Raw genomic sequence first — 15,802 nt, forward strand, 5'->3', positions numbered from 1 at the left:
TATCCGGGTAGGTCGGACCCTCCCGCCCAGAGGGCGGTGTTTGCGCTACAGGCGTACTTTACGTACCGCCTTTCCGTCGGTGGCTTCTTCCGTACTCCAACTGCGTGCATCGGCGCCCCGCTCACACACTTTTCTCCGCGAAGTCTCTGCCTGGCCGGGTCTTCCGTTACGCAAGTCGCGTACGCCGAGACCACCCACCTGTGGCAACGCTACAACTACCGTCCGTTCCTCACAGCTACTGGCGCTCCGGAGGGTGCCGCCGCCGCGGGGGAAGGGCCTCAGGTTAGTCTTGCATCCTGCGAGGCACCAGCCTCTTCCTACTCCTCCTCCACGCACGCACCCACCCGCCGACCCGACCCGGGCTGAGGGAGAAGCGGTGCTGCCACCTCGCGTGGAGCCGAGTGCGAGTGGGGCCGGGGGCCATTGTGTCCAGCTAGCGGGGTAGGTGCCTCGGGTGGCAGCTCGCAACCCCGAGGAGTCGGAGGACGGGCGGAGGAGTGAAGCAGGCCTCTGCCTCACTCTCACCCGGACGTGTGGCCCAGGGCAGCACTCCACGTGCCGTCAGCTCTTGAGGACAAGTCTGAAGGGGACTCCTGCCTTGGCACAACACAACGCACCGGGAGACACCTGCCCTGAGGTACCTTCACGAGCTCACGGACCCCTCGTGTCCCACCAGCAGTGACCTGCATCCCGTGTCAGCTTCCAAAACCGCACGGGTGTTTGAGGAGACGCTGAGCGCAGCGGCAGGACAGCGCTAGCAGCAGACGATCAGTGAGCACAGTTTGTGAGTAGCAGTGAACAAGGGAAGTGAGGCTGCTCTGCTGTCTCAACTGCCAGCTGCCTTTGTGGTCCTGCTCACACCGGTGAGGGGGACCTTGGCTGCCGACTGATAAACGGCAGCCGAAACTAGATTCAGTACTTCAGGCCTTTGAAGAACTGTGATTGAAGGCAGCTTCTAACTGTCACTGAAAACAACTGCGGAGGCGACCCTATTGTGTGTGTTGGTGTTTACAAGTGGTACAGGATAGGTAAAAAGAAGATGTCAGGTCGTCGTGTTGCTGCCGCATGTGATAGACGTCAGCTGCCACGGGGCATGGGTAGCATGGCATCCCCTCTGCTTGACCCGCGTCCACTTCGACTACCGTTTCTTGAGGCTGACGTGAGTAGGATTTTTGGGAGAGGGGTGGTGTGCCCTTGGGACAGACTCTTAGCCTGTGGGAGCCCATGTAGTCTGGCAGTGTGAGGTGCTTGTGACTGTTGTCCAGGTGTCTGAAACCTGCATGGAGGCCTGCGCTGCTGAGCAGCAGCACCGGCAGCTTGTTATTTCACTGCCCATTTACGTCCCAGTGTCTGGGGATCCCGGTATCATAGCAGAAGCAGCGTTTCAGAGCGTTGCTAATTGGACAGAAAAGACGCCCGGTCCCCTGCCTCCTGCCGTCTGCCACCCGATTGTTGGCTGTCGGCTCTCCGCAGCTCCCCGGGCAAGTCAGCCATTGGGGCCTGGCGCCACCATCCTACTCTAAGCGCGGCTCTGCTGGCCAGGACCAAGGCCCCGACGCTGAACTTAGCGGAAGGAGGAAGGGCGAATGGGGCTTTCGGACGCCGCGGCAGGTCGCCGTGCCTTCCGGCTCCCCCCGGGCCGGGCTCGGTTCGGTTCGACCCGGCCCGGTCCAGCTCTAGCCCTGCCCCTCCCCACAGCTCGGGGCTGCCTCGTGGCGTCACCGGTCACGTGACGCGCCGGGTCCTGGCAGCGCCCGGGCGCGCACGGGGTGTCACGGCCGTGTGATGATGCAATTCTCTCCCTCAAGAGTCGCCTCCAATCGATCTGCGGGCGCTCGATGCAGCAGCCTTCGCGGAGGAGCATTCTTCGGTCCCGGCCGCCGCCGCCGCCTCCTCCCCTGCCGCCGCCGCCAATCGATGCGCTCAGGGCTCCGGTCGCCATTTTAGGGGGAGAGCGAGGGAGGCAGAAGGAAGGGTCGGTAGGTACCGGGGCTGCTCCGAGCTGTCTCTCACTTTCGGCTCAACTGTCTGGGCCTGGACTCGCCTTCCGCTGCGCCCGCCCGAAGCTGCCCGCCCCCTCCAGGCGTTCGAAGCACGGTTTCTGTGATCGCCGTGCTCTTGCTAAGCACTCTCCGCCCTCATTCAGACCCTTTCCCCCACGCCCCCTCCCAGCCCGGTTATTGGTCCCCGGACCTGGTTATAGGTCTTGCAGACTGGGGTTGAGAGGAGCTGTAAGGCGGGTGCCCAGCATCTCCTGGCCGATGGGGAGGAGGCACGGGGAGGATGCGGTCTCCCGGAATGGACGGGAGGGAGCGGGCTGCAGCTATGTGAGGCCGTTTGACTTCCCTCATGTTTTACCTTGATTTCCTCCCTAGTGCCCAGCTCCGCCGGTGCTAGCGAGGCTGAGGGACGGATACTGACAGAATCATTTTGCTAACTAATGCCGCATTATTTCTGCCTTCTCTATTGCTCCTTAATGCAGTTCATGTTCTGCTCATTGCCAAAACTGTAATTTCTACAGCAAACAAATGCAACAGGTGGTTTGGTTTTTTTTGGTTGTTGGTTGCTGTTTTTTTCCTCTTTCATTTCTGTGTCTGATTCTTACCTAAAATATGGCAGTATTTGGTATTTGCACTGAAATTCAGCATGATGGGCTATGTTTTAAGATCGTGGTTGTTTCATGCAACTCTCTTGTATGTGATTTTTCTTCTTTATTTGTTTCAGGCCCCTCCAAGGCATTCCTTGCTCACAATGTATAGAACAAAAGTCAGTTTGAAAGATCGCCAGCAACTTTATAAACTGATAATTAGTCAGCTGCTATATGATGGATATATAAATATTGCTAATGGCTTGATAAATGAGATAAAACCACAATCAGTCTGTGCACCATCTGAACAACTGCTGCACCTAATTAAGTTAGGTAAGCGGAAATAACACAAAACTCCAGTTCTTCAATCTTGGTCTTAAATCCTTTTGAATTAATAGATTAGGCATGTTTTATGCAAATGTTCTGTCTAGTAATAGCATAAGACTCTGTAGTTAGATACAACCTTTGAAGGGCATTCTAGCTCTGTTTCATCCATCAGTATTGAGTATTGTCAAAATGCATCTGTTTGGGTTTCTGCAGCATGTAAGAATATCTGTCCAGGATGCTGCATGGCTGGCAGCCTTCTAAAAATATGCCCCAGTAAGTGAGATCACTGACTCCACAGGCATAATAGAAAATTGACCCATGCAGTTCTCTGCCAGCTTCAGAGATACGTTCTGTACGATGCTTCCTGACGGTGTTGGACAGGGAGCAAGCCTTTCTGTTGGCAGTCATGCTAGCCTTTATATATCAGTCTCAAAAAATAAGCTTCACAGTCAGGGGTCTCAGCAAAGGTATTGCCTGTCCTCTCTGCATTTTTCTCTGAGGGAACAGCTATGCCACAGTATGCAGCCAAAATACCTAAGCTGCTATTGAAACAAGCTGATGGAAGCTATACCATCGTGTCTTTTCCATATTGTAGCTGAACTGGTTCTGCTGCCTAAACTAGTTGAGTTCCAAGAGTATAAATATGTGAAATAAGGATGTCAGACTTGCAATTGGTAGATGAAAGCAAGAAAAAAATTTCTATTGCATTTGATGATCACAGCTGGGCACAGCTGAAAATCTTGTCTGCCCTGTTACCTCTCCAGTGCTGAATTATCTTTGTTCTGTAGATGGATCCTGGAAACACTAAAAAAATATTTAAAATAAAAATCTGTAGAGTGGGTGTGAAGAGGAGTAAAAATATTCCTTGGCAATGCTGTTATAGTTGTTTGTGGAGGAGGGCTTTTTTTGTTCCCTTCAATAAAACAGCAAGAAAATGAATCGGTAAATGCCTCCATTTTTCACATTAAATCTCATGTAATAGCGTAAGAACTTGTTTCTCCCGCTGTGAAAGGCTGATTAGAGGCCTGTCAGTGGCTTCAGTAACTGATTGTCAGTGCATTTATCAGTACTTAACACTACAGTATTTTCTGTTTGTATTTCCAGTGCATTTCAAGAGCTGTGCTCTGCTGTAGCTAAAGTATCTCTCACTTCTCACAAGAAGTACTGCTGTGTAACTACATCTGCTCTGCTAACTTAGTTCTGTGCAGCAGGGGCTGCCTCTCTTGAAACCCAACTCATGGCTGTCACAGAAATCTGTAGCATAGATCTGGCCACAGCCTGTCTATCTAAGCTGATAAACCTTAAGTACATCAACTTCTCTCTTTTCAGGAATGGAGAACGATGACAGTGCTGTTCAATATGCAATTGGACGGTCAGATACGGTAGCTCCAGGCACAGGAATTGACTTGGAATTCGATGCAGATGTACAGACCATGTCTCCTGAGGCTTCTGAATATGAGACTTGTTATGTCACATCTCATAAAGGACCGTGTCGTGTAGCTACGTACAGCCGAGACGGACAGTTAATAGCTACAGGATCCGCTGATGCCTCAATAAAAATACTTGATACAGAGAGAATGTTGGCCAAAAGTGCTATGCCTATTGAGGTAAAATATGACTTGAATCGTAACCACTTTGTGAATTCTTGAGGTGCTGTCTGTTTTCATGCCATGTCTGTGCCTTCTGGCTGGCTCAGTGGGTTGGACTAAGTATCTGTCTCGCCGTGTTTCCTGCTCCAACAGCGGCTCATAAAGTACCTTTGAAGAAAAGGAAGAAGAAACAGGGCAAGTATACCTGTGTAACTTCTGGCATCAGTCTACCAAAGTGAGCCAGAAATTGCCTCTGATAGTTGATGGTAATTGCAGTAGTGTATGAACACAGTTCATTTTTGAACCCACTCACATTTTTGGCCTGGACAGCCTCCAGTGGCTGAATTTCAGAAGTGTATTTATTTGCTTCATTTTTTGCTTCATAATTCCAATACAGTTATCAGTTGAAAAGTGGGTTTTTTGCACAGCACGTACCAAATTCTCAGCAGCATCCTGCATGACAAGTAGCAGTATTCCCAGTTGATGCAGCTTCTCCTAATTCTTACAGCAATTCAGTATTTTGATTTGTGCTGGTTAGGAGGGTGGTATATTTTCTTGCACAAGTTGTCTGCTGCTGAAACTAGTTTGTTCTTGAGCAAGTCAACTGACTCTTGTAAGATACAGGGGTCTTACCTGATAACAGTATATAGTGGGCCTTCAAATAATTAAGATAATCGTGGTTATGTGCCTAGTTGTGTGGCAGAAGGGTAGCTGTTGTTTGTTTGGCCACCACAGCAAGCATGAACCCTACATCTGCTGTCAAAAGCATGCTCTGGTTCCTAACACTAACTTGTTGAATGTTCTTTATAGGTCATGATGAATGAGACAGCACAGCAAAACATGGAAAATCACCCTGTTATACGGACTCTGTATGATCATGTGGATGAGGTTACCTGTTTAGCTTTTCATCCAACAGAACAGATCCTAGCATCTGGTTCAAGGGACTACACACTTAAATTGTTTGATTATTCTAAGCCTTCTGCCAAAAGAGCCTTCAAATACATCCAGGTTAGATACAATACTAGTTCAGAGCAACCAAAGTTTGAATGTATAAGTACTGAGGTATTGGTGAGCTGAACTGTGTCTGAGTTAATAAGTGATCAGGTGTGTAGGTGCGTGCAGCTACAAAACTCTCAGACATTGTGGTAATTGCATGTTAAGAGTTTGTGCACAGTGATACTTATATTATTTAAATCCAGTGACTGTCAGCTTTTTATTAAGCTAGATCAAAAATCTGGTATAGGTAACTTCGAGGTCAGTTAGGTTATCTTTGTTTTGGAGGAGAGTTTGGCATGACTTGGTGGTCATCTTTGGGGTGTGTGACTGGTGGCAGCCTCCTGTCGCTTTTGTGTGATACTCTGCAGGCTGCTTCAGGACAAAAACTGATAGATTTAAAGGTAGCCTGCATTTGAGTCCTATAGGAAGCATTTTCTGGTTTGAAAAGCAGTATGCATTGTGCTGATAATTTAGCTAGTTCTTCAGAACTTAATGCTGCCAGAATTGACAGTTCCATTTCATATTTTTTTTCTTTCTTACACCAATTATGTATTTTTGATCAAACAGGAAGCAGAGATGTTGCGCTCAATTTCTTTTCACCCTTCTGGAGATTTCATACTTGTTGGTACCCAGCACCCTACTTTACGACTCTATGATATCAATACTTTCCAGTGTTTTGTGTCTTGCAATCCTCAAGATCAGCACACTGATGCTATATGTTCAGTAAATTACAATGCAAGTGCAAACATGTATGTGACAGGAAGTAAGGATGGATGCATCAAACTGTGGGACGGTGTTTCAAACCGCTGTATCACTACTTTTGAGAAGGCACACGATGGAGCTGAAGTCTGTTCTGCTATTTTTTCCAAAAATTCAAAGTATATCTTGTCAAGTGGAAAAGACTCTGTAGCTAAACTATGGGAGATATCCACTGGTCGAACACTGGTCAAATACACAGGTATGTGGCAGGTGACCTTCTGAGTACCTTTTTTTCTCGGGTACTGCCCCACAGCAGGGGTGGTAATACTGTCAGAAGAACTATTCTTTGAAGGCAGTAGGACACTGCTGCTTTGAGGGTAAATTGCCTCAGATTTTTAAGAGCCCTTAACATAGACTAAATCCAGAAGAGAAGGTATGACTCTGGTGTCAGTCAGTGTAAGCATGTTTAGTCTGAAGAGATTCTTGGAGACTTTCTGACAGCATTACTCTATTGCTTTGGAGGGAAGCTGTCACTAGATGAGGGAAAAGTGAAAAAGAACCCTGCCTTGAGGGCCAGAATATTTATGCACAGGGATGTTGGTTTTTTTTTTCTCTACAGTGTGTTTAAGAAATGGTGATTATTCAAACAATATCATTGCTTTGCTTACTACTGTTTGCACTGAGTTTATGTCTTTTTTTTCCTATCTGTTGCTAGGTTAGGGGCACAGTTTAAACCGGAAGGGTCAGAACTAACACCTAATCCATTTCTGGCCACTTTCCTGCAGAAGCCCACCCCAAAGTAGAAGCCGAACCTACTTTGGGGCAGTTATTTTAACCATTGGGCTTTTGTGTTGAAGGTGGCTCTGGTAAAGCCATGGCAATATTCTGAGAAATGGCTACGGTTTGATTTTTTTTTTTTTTTTTTTTTTCTGTTGAAGGATGCAGTTGTGCCAAGCAATCATGTTCAGGGCCTGCTGACAACGATCTTTGATTTCAGCAGGACTTAAAAACTGTTGCAGGATGTAGAAGCTTTGCATGTGATCTCAGCTATGTGATGGGGAGAGCTTTGGGGTTAAGCGGTAATGCCTTTCAGCATTAGGAAGCACAGCATAAAAGAGGAGAGAATGTCAGTGTTGCATCTTAGCTTCGGGATGTGTGGTCCCTTTTTGTACGGGAGCTCTGTACTGCTGTCCACCAGCAGGGTGCAGCATCACCCACAAACTTGTGCAGAGCATGGGGTAGGATGCAGGTGCGTGTGCTGCAGTTACAGCTGTAAGCCTCACGTGAAAACTTAAGTCAAAAATGCTCTTAAAGTTCAGTGATTGCAGTCATAGTGAGTGGCTGAACTTGACTGATGAGCTGGTCTAGTCAATCTTTCTGTTCTTGAAGAAATTGTAGACTACACCATGTATGCAGCTACAAAAGAATATTCAGTATTGATTCACCTGTCATATGTGGAGCTGAGAATAAGGCTCCTTGGTAGGCTGTAGAAACTGATATTTCTGTGAGATCTATTCTTAAGCTTTTGAAAACTTCCTAAAACTGATCCTATTTGGGTTAATATTTTGCTGCCTATTTTTAGGAGCTGGTTTGAGTGGACGACAAGTACACAGGACACAAGCTGTCTTCAACCACACAGAAGATTATGTGCTGCTTCCAGATGAAAGGACCATAAGTCTTTGCTGCTGGGATTCAAGAACTGCTGAACGGAGAAATCTTCTTTCTCTTGGGCACAACAGCATTGTCCGTTGCATTGTTCACTCCCCTACCAACCCTGGCTTCATGACCTGCAGTGATGACTATAGGGCTAGGTTTTGGTATAGAAGGTCAACGACAGACTAAGGACAGCTTTATATAACACTGATTATTCAGATCCATGCTATTGTGTTGTATTGATTGTACTGCCAACAGATGCCTAGATGAATGCCGTGCTCTGTCTTGTTTTAATTCTGTCAAATGTGGCAGGAAGATATCAAAATGCTGAGACTTAGTTTTGCCCCACACTAATTATTTTTATTAGTGTGTGTGGCATTATTTTTTGTATGTCATCTCTTACTGTACTTGAGGAGCATGGGGGAAGGTTTGGGGGCGAGAATGGAGTGATCCTTGCAGGAAGGGTTAAACTTGTTCTCCTGCCTTTCTAAATCCTGTGAAAGATAATGTGACTGTATCTTGCTCAAACTGGGCAGTATGAGCCAGTTTTGCTCTGCATTGTATCTGTGCAATCCCACTGAAGTCTGTTTAAAGAATGGATTACACAAGTAACAGCAGAACTTGGCAAGTATTTTAACAAAGCCTTAAGCTGCCTTCGGTTCTGATTCATTCTTTGTAAAGCTCTGTTTTGTATCTTTTGGTCTTGTGGGGGGTGGTATTTTTTATTTTGTTTTTTTGGGGTTTTTTTTTTTTGGTTGGCCAAGTGGACTTAAACTTCTGAGCATCTTGTGCCACAAGGATTTGAAACAGGATTTTAAATTGTTTACACAAATTCAAGAATTATGCTCTGGTATTAAAGCTCAAACTTGAAATCTCATCATCTTCTGAATTTATCTTACATGGAACCTCAAAGTAAATTCATAGTATTGTCAAGGAACATCCACATCCACCTATAAAATGTGACAGTGCTGGAGCACATGAAAATGGGAATAGCTGTGTGATAGAGTTTTACTATCAAAGAAGGAAACTTGTGCATAGTGATTTGGTATTATATGTACCTCAGAAATGTCACTGCTTCGTTTCCTTGAGAAGTTTCCATCCTGTGTCTGTTACACAGCACTTGAATTATTTTCTTTTTTTTAATTACTCAAACCCCAGACTGTTTTTTCTGTCATCTCTAAAAGTCCAAGTTCCCCAGACTTCATCCTATTCAGCAAAAGTGCTTAAACCTTCTGTAAGCTTGAAAATTCACTCCTTATTTTCACAGGTAGTTTTAAATGTGTTCATTCAGTTGTCCTTGCACAGTGCTCTTGGGCTGCTCATTTGGGAGGCTTCCTTTAGTGGAAAGTTAAGCACTGGCTTTCAGGAGGATTTTTAAATGTAAGAGTGTTCTTACAGCTGGATTAACTTTCAGTTACTGCTGATCAAGTGTCTTGTTAAGGGCTGATGAGGGTACAGGATTGGTCTGTATTTAAATAAAGCTTACCTTTTTAAAAGTTGTTTTAATATATAAAGAGGGAAATGTATTTGTTTTCTGTTCTCTCTAGAAAAAGAATTGTGGTAGGCAGCTTCTTTGAGGACACGTTAAAGATGATGAATTTGTTGCATCTGAATTGAGTAACTATAGATTTACAGTACAGAATGGGGGCTTCTGGTTGGTGTTTTTTTTTAAAGAGGTAAAGAATGAAATTTAATTTTGTCTTAAAAGCTACTTCCATATGAAATGGTTCTTGGGCTTAGCAATCCTCTTTGCTCCTCCTCTGCTTTCCTTCCAATTTCTAAAACGTTGGAAATAGGGGAGCTATGGGATGGCAGTTGTGGTAGCTTTTTTTGTGGACCAACAGGGAGAACTACAGCTTGGTGGGAGGTAAAAGAGAGGTCCTGATACCCAGTTATTAATGCAGGCTGTACTTGCTTTGCAAGAGCAACCTCCTAGTACAGCCAGCTTGCTAAATTGATAGCAGTGGCAGTTGAGTTAAGCTAGTCTTTGGAGCCTTACTTTTGAACCTTCATTTTCATACCATCTTGGTTTTGCTGGGACAAAACCATAGGCCAGCCCTGGAACTGCAGGCCAGTAGCAGCTTGCAATCAGCCAGGGCAGACGACCTGAGTTTGCTACAAGTGTATCCTGGACTAGCAGTCAGTATAAAGAGGAAGTTTGTAGAGGATGAGGGGCTTCTGCTCTTGATTAGGTTCTCTTTTTCTGATCTCCCTTATCTCCTGAGGAGGGGTGATCAGGTGATAGAACTGCTGTATTTTAGCCCCAGATTCAGGGTAGAAAGACACACATTAAATCACTGACATGGTTACTATGTTAGCATCATGGTAGCGTTCACTTCAAGGTTCCTTAATTCTGTTCTTTAACTTGCAGAATAAAACCTGCAGACTTTAATTCTGTTAAAAAAATCCTGGCATTGCCACCTTTCTTTCATATTGTGTATTGTCTTGCTTGAGGCTAGAAGTTTGGGAGGGGTTGTGTTTAAGAAGCAAGGGCTGGAAGAAACTGAAATACTATTTAGGTAAACCCCATAGTTAAATAGGATCATAGGATGTTAGGGGTTGGAAGGGACCCAAAGAGATCATCGAGTCCAACCCCCCTGCTGGAGCAGGACAATACTTACCTAACACAGATCACAGAGAAACACATCCAGGCAGGCTTTGAAAGTCTCCATAGAAGGAGACTCCACGACCTCCATGGGCAGCCTGTTCCAGTGCTTTGTGACCCTTACAGTAAAGAAGTTCCCCTTGTGTTGAGGCGGAAACTCTTTTGCTGCAATTTACACCCATTGCTCTTTGTCCTATCACAGGGAGCAAGTGAGCAGAGCCTGTCCCCCCCCTCCTGGCAGCCTTCAGATACTTACAAACATTTATCAAATCCCCTCTAAGTATTCTTTTGTCCAGACTAAAAAGCCCCAGGTCCCTCAGCCTCTCCTCATAGCCCTGCACCATCCCAGTGGTAGTCTGGTAGATGAAGGTGGTTGATGTGTGGGATGAGAATGAGAAGAGCCATGGCTGCTATACAGCACTGAGAGCAAGCACACGTGGAGAAAATAGGAGCTATAGCTGCGCTGTGAAGAACAAGGTTACATATACACATGGTCACCCCCTTAGATCTACATTTAGCTGAAGGGAAACAGATCTTTTCATTGTGCAAGTCTGGAAGCATCTTAGATGTGTTCCACGTGATCATGCCTATTACTACTGCAGTCAGAGAATCTTCACACCTGGAAGGTACTTGATTCATAAAAATTCCAGTGCAGCCACTTGCCCTTCACAAGTTTTTCAGTTGTAGCTCTTGGGAGTAAGCTGTTCTGCTCAGTCTTTCTCATCTCAAGAACACCTCCAGCACCAATCTTGAAGGTCTGTTGTATCCATCCAACATGTAACCTTCTCTTGCCTCTTCTCAGAAGACACTATGATGGAAATGTGGCATGGTGATGACATAGCTAGCCATGTATAATGGCTGAGGAGACATGCTGACATGAAAGCAAGGCAACTTTGGAAACAAATCATAATTATGGGTTTGTGTCTTTTAGTCTTCAGCATTCCTTGGCATGCTGATCTGGCAGCCAGTAACGGGCCCATAGCTCAGAAAAGCTGTTTATGGAATTTAACTTGTTTGCCACCCACTGAAACAGATTTCAGATTTTCTGGCTAAGATGGAGTTCTGGTCTGAGATCAGTAGTTCTCATTCCTGGACATAGAGGTTGTCTTTGCACCAGTGCTGTCCTGTGAGACTGAAATCCAGGAAAAAATGAAGTGCAATAAAGGAGAAGTAAAGTAGTTGTATTTCAGGTTTGGAAGTTCTCTGCGTGGCTGCAAGGGACCCTTCAAACATGCTGTGGCACAAATGCTACACTTGCTGAGCAGGACATAGCAGGATGGGAGCTGGAGCTCTCACATTTCCTGGTCTACTTGTGTAAGTCAGGAGGAGCTTTTCACCCCAGGTATGGATGGTAGTACATCAGGTTTTTATAAAACCCCTTCATAACAAGAAAATGAATACTGATGCCTTAAGCATTAAACCAGCTTTGAAAGGCATGAAAAATGTTGGCTTCACAATCCTGAATTGATCTGATTGGGGCAGTCTAAGTTCTATCAAGTCTTGTGCAGCCCCTTGTGGCAGCACCCTTCTTGGGTTCATGACATCTCTGAAAGAGGAAACACAGAATGTGTAGCAAAACAGAGGGCGAGACCTCTGACTGCGGTTAATTGCAACAAGCTGGTGACAGAGAGATCAAGGAAAATTCCACTTGCCGACGGACTCTTGCTCATTTTTAGACTTGTTTTAGGTTTTTCTGGTTTACCTTCTGTTCTTTTCAGTCTTACTTGGCAGCACAGAAATTTTCATTAGCATCTTACCTGAAAATTCCTAAATGCCTTTAGGAGTACAGCTGTCAGATACGTTGTCTTGAGACATAGTTCAAGTCACTCTTCAAAGCTGAAGACTCTTCACCCTCTGTAATCATCTGTACTGCTCAAAGTGACACTGCTGGAGAATGACAACAATGGACAAAACCAGAAGAATCAACAGAAATGCAAAGGTATGTCTCTTTCAGCTTTTAGCACAACATACAGACAAGGAAAAAGGAGTCCTAGAATAGAGTTTGATGTTCGAATTCATCATGATATTTGATGCTGCTGCAAATAGTTGCTGCTCATGCACTAAAGTCTCACTGTGCTTTTCATTGTGACAAAGCCATTCACTGGAAGAAATGTCTTCTTGAGAAGGACTCTGCAGCAGGATTTCCCATAGCAAACACCTATGAATAGACACATTTGTGAAATAATGAATGCATAATTCAAATTTCTCACCTGTCCTACTGCCACCCTGCAAATATTAGAGATGTGGTTATCTACCAGAGACTTTCAGTGGCTGCCCAGGTTACCTGACAGATGTTTGCCTACTTTACACACCAAAGCAAAGAGGGTTTGAACCACTATATTTGGGGTGGGCTTTTTTTAACGTCTGGGAAAAGTTTATAGGGCTTTTACATTTATTTGTGTGGTTACATTGCATTTGGTATAATTATATACCCTAATTATATACATATATATATACATAGATACAATACCCTGCTGCAGCTATAAGGGTGAGAGAATGCTGAAGTCTTCAGTCAAAGTCTGCCTTGACTGTCGTACTGTCTGCAAGTCTAACAAACTGTGTAATGACACCATTCTTTTTATCCTGGATTATGATCTGTGTGTTTGCTGTAAATAAACTGCCTCCTGGAAATTTGATACAAAATATTGGGGAGGACGAAGTGTAGTATTAACTCAGTAAGTCAGGTTTTTTGCACTCAAAATTTTACAGAGAGTCATGTAGGTAGGGAGACTATTTTTCATGGTAACTCATCAGAAACTGAGGCAGGACATTTCCTATTCCTGCACAGAGAAGAGAGTTTCTAGGTATGATATTGCCAGTTTTCTTAAATGGATTGCCATGGGCTAAAGAAATGTAATGCTAGCAAGCTGATCTCTTGTTCTGCTGTGAGACCTTTTGACACACTCAGTCACATTCAGCAGAGTAACAACTGAGAAAGTCCAATTTATTTCTCTCATATAGTTTATGAAGGGTTTATAAGTTGGCTACTACCCTGGCAGTGTTACTTATTTTGATTAATATGAAAATACCCAGGATGTGGTTTTTCTACTGGACTTCATGTGCCAACCAGCAGTGGCTTTACTGTGACAGGTGAATCTTGTCCACTCATCATTGAGCCTCAAATATGCCATCTTCACCAGGAGAAGCATTTCTGGAAATGAATGCAGCATGTGAGCAGAGCCAAACGAATGACGATGCTGCTGCTTTCTGGTTGCATATGCACCTGCAACACAGTCTGCACAGGAAGCATTGCACCTCATGGTGTAATTGAAAGCACAGTGAGCATGGGCAGGCTGTGCTTGGGAAACAGTTCGCCTTCTGTTTGAAAACATTTGCTGTGCTCTTGCCAAAGGAAAAATAGGAGTGTTTTTTTAAAACCCTCATTAAGTTGATCTGAAGTTTGTCTCTCCCTCCCAAGTGCCCAGCTCCGATTTTATCACCTTGTCCACAAAAGAATTATGTGAAGAGCCATGTGAGATATGTTCTTGTGAACTCCTCTTCACCTGGGGATGTATGCACCTCCCCCATGGCTCCAGGCGCCTGATGTCTCCCAGTCTCCTTCTGTCTCCTTCTCCAATGCCTGGGAGCAAACACTCGTTTCACAACAGGATTTGCCAGAGCTAGTACACTGAGCAAGGAGTTGCTTAAACAGCCAAGGTGAAACACTGGAGAGATGGTGAAGTCTCCATTTTCCTGGGCCTCAGACAGGAAATTCAGGGCTATTCTCAGGGATGCAGTCAGGTGGAAGTAGACTCTATGCTCAGCTTTCCTGGGCAAACCTTACAGTGAAAACTTTGGTTCTGTCATGGCAAAACAGTCTTGAGACATTGAATTTTCACCTCATTTAATTTATTGCCAGATAGCACAACTTTCTGATCATCGATTTGAGTGATCAAAAGAACAAACTATGAACAATTAAGTAAGCACTTACATATGCACCTTTCCTCTCCTTTCCTAAAGTCACCTTAGTTTTGTGTGAAGCATACTCAATCTGCCCTGCTTGGCACAGGAGGCTAGGGCTGGCAGAAAAGTTCTCTGGCTGCTGCTCTGTGGCTGTTCAAACTTTTTCTCCACTCTTCCCTGCCTTTGTCCCTGTCCCAGCAGGCAACACCCATGGCCACAGTCCCTTGAGGGGTCCCTGTCCCAGTGTGGCAGGGATCCTGCCTGGCATTAATTCAATAGAACATTTAATTGTATCTGAAAAGTAGTTCCGTGGCCACAAGTTGTGGTTTTGTTACTTGTATTTCTGGATCATTTCAAATGCTAGCAGCACCTGAAAAATTCCAGGGCAGAGAGAGAACAGCTGTTCTTTATCTTTCGCGTGAAGTGTTCGAACTAGTAAAACTGCTGGTTGTAATACTAAACCAAAACCAACACAAAAGCCTCAAACCAACCAACCACCACCACCAAAACCAAACAGACAAAAGCCCCCCCACCCCCCAAAAAAAAAAAACCACCACAAAAACAACCAACAAGAACAACAAAAGAAACCAACAAAGAGCACACTGCACACACACCTACACACTAAAAAGATGTTCAAATGAGCTGCTTTGTGTCAGGAATTCTTTTCCTTTTGGACACCTTATAGCTGCTTCTCTGCTCCTAACCCTAATCCAGAGGTGTAAATTCTGTTGAGAAAGCACTTCCAATTCGGCATTTTCTATCCAAGATGCATTACTTTTCTAGTTACTTGATTGTGGCTTTGGGAGTGAGTGTCTAATTTAATCTTGACTCTACCGTGGAAAGAGGAAGGAAAAAGCTTTTACCAGAGAAAAGGCAGTGTGTATAACAGCTACACCAGTAAAAGTCTGCAAACTTCAAAACATCCAAAAGTACAAAGCAGCAAAAATCTGCTGCATAAGCACAGCCCAGAAGAGCTGCTGCTGAGCAATACCAACACTGCATAGTTTTAAATTACACAATTACTTAATTTTTTTTTCTTAAGTAATTGAAGAAACAACCCCCTTCAGCTACAGCTAATGTTAGGTTTTCTCCTCAGGTTTTCTATCTCTGGAGAGCAAGATTATTGTGCAGTGATTTCCACAACTGTACAAGACTTTTCTAGAGATCTGGACATGAACATTTCAGTCTGTCAAACCACTTTTAAGTTAAAAATAAAATAAACCAAAGTGCAGGAGTAATAAATGATGCTGCAAAAATGTTTTGAAATGCATCCTTCACTTTCTGGTTCAGCTCCAGTGCCCTGTGTTTTCTGTGAAGATGCAATCGCAAGGCAGAACAGGCATTTCCCGGGGGTCTGCAGGAGGGACATCTGTGTGTCCAAGCCCTCATTAGCATCAGCAGCTGCAGGCCAATGGCACCGTGCAGATAATTTTGCTACGTAAT

The 15,802-nt window shown here is 44.7% G+C and overlaps 1 protein-coding gene across 2 annotated transcripts; it reads left to right on the plus strand.

The window, feature by feature from the left end:
• Positions 1-57: 57 nt before the first annotated feature.
• CSTF1 (cleavage stimulation factor subunit 1) lies at positions 58-10,257 on the plus strand. 2 transcript variants are annotated; one of them, XM_064167523.1, is made up of 8 exons: positions 58-441; positions 543-1,159; positions 1,809-1,979; positions 2,725-2,920; positions 4,244-4,521; positions 5,314-5,511; positions 6,067-6,457; positions 7,781-10,257. In XM_064167523.1, exons 2-8 carry the CDS (start codon positions 1,040-1,042, stop codon positions 8,038-8,040), a joined length of 1,614 nt encoding a protein of 537 aa, XP_064023593.1. In that variant the 5' UTR covers positions 58-441; positions 543-1,039; the 3' UTR covers positions 8,041-10,257. The 2 variants fall into 2 exon arrangements, with proteins under 2 accessions (XP_064023593.1, XP_064023592.1); XM_064167522.1 differs by having other exon boundaries at positions 58-282.
• Positions 10,258-15,802: the final 5,545 nt, after the last annotated feature.

Source organism: Pogoniulus pusillus, chromosome 29 (genome assembly GCF_015220805.1).
Source record: "Pogoniulus pusillus isolate bPogPus1 chromosome 29, bPogPus1.pri, whole genome shotgun sequence".
Classification (NCBI taxonomy): Eukaryota; Metazoa; Chordata; class Aves; order Piciformes; family Lybiidae; genus Pogoniulus; species Pogoniulus pusillus.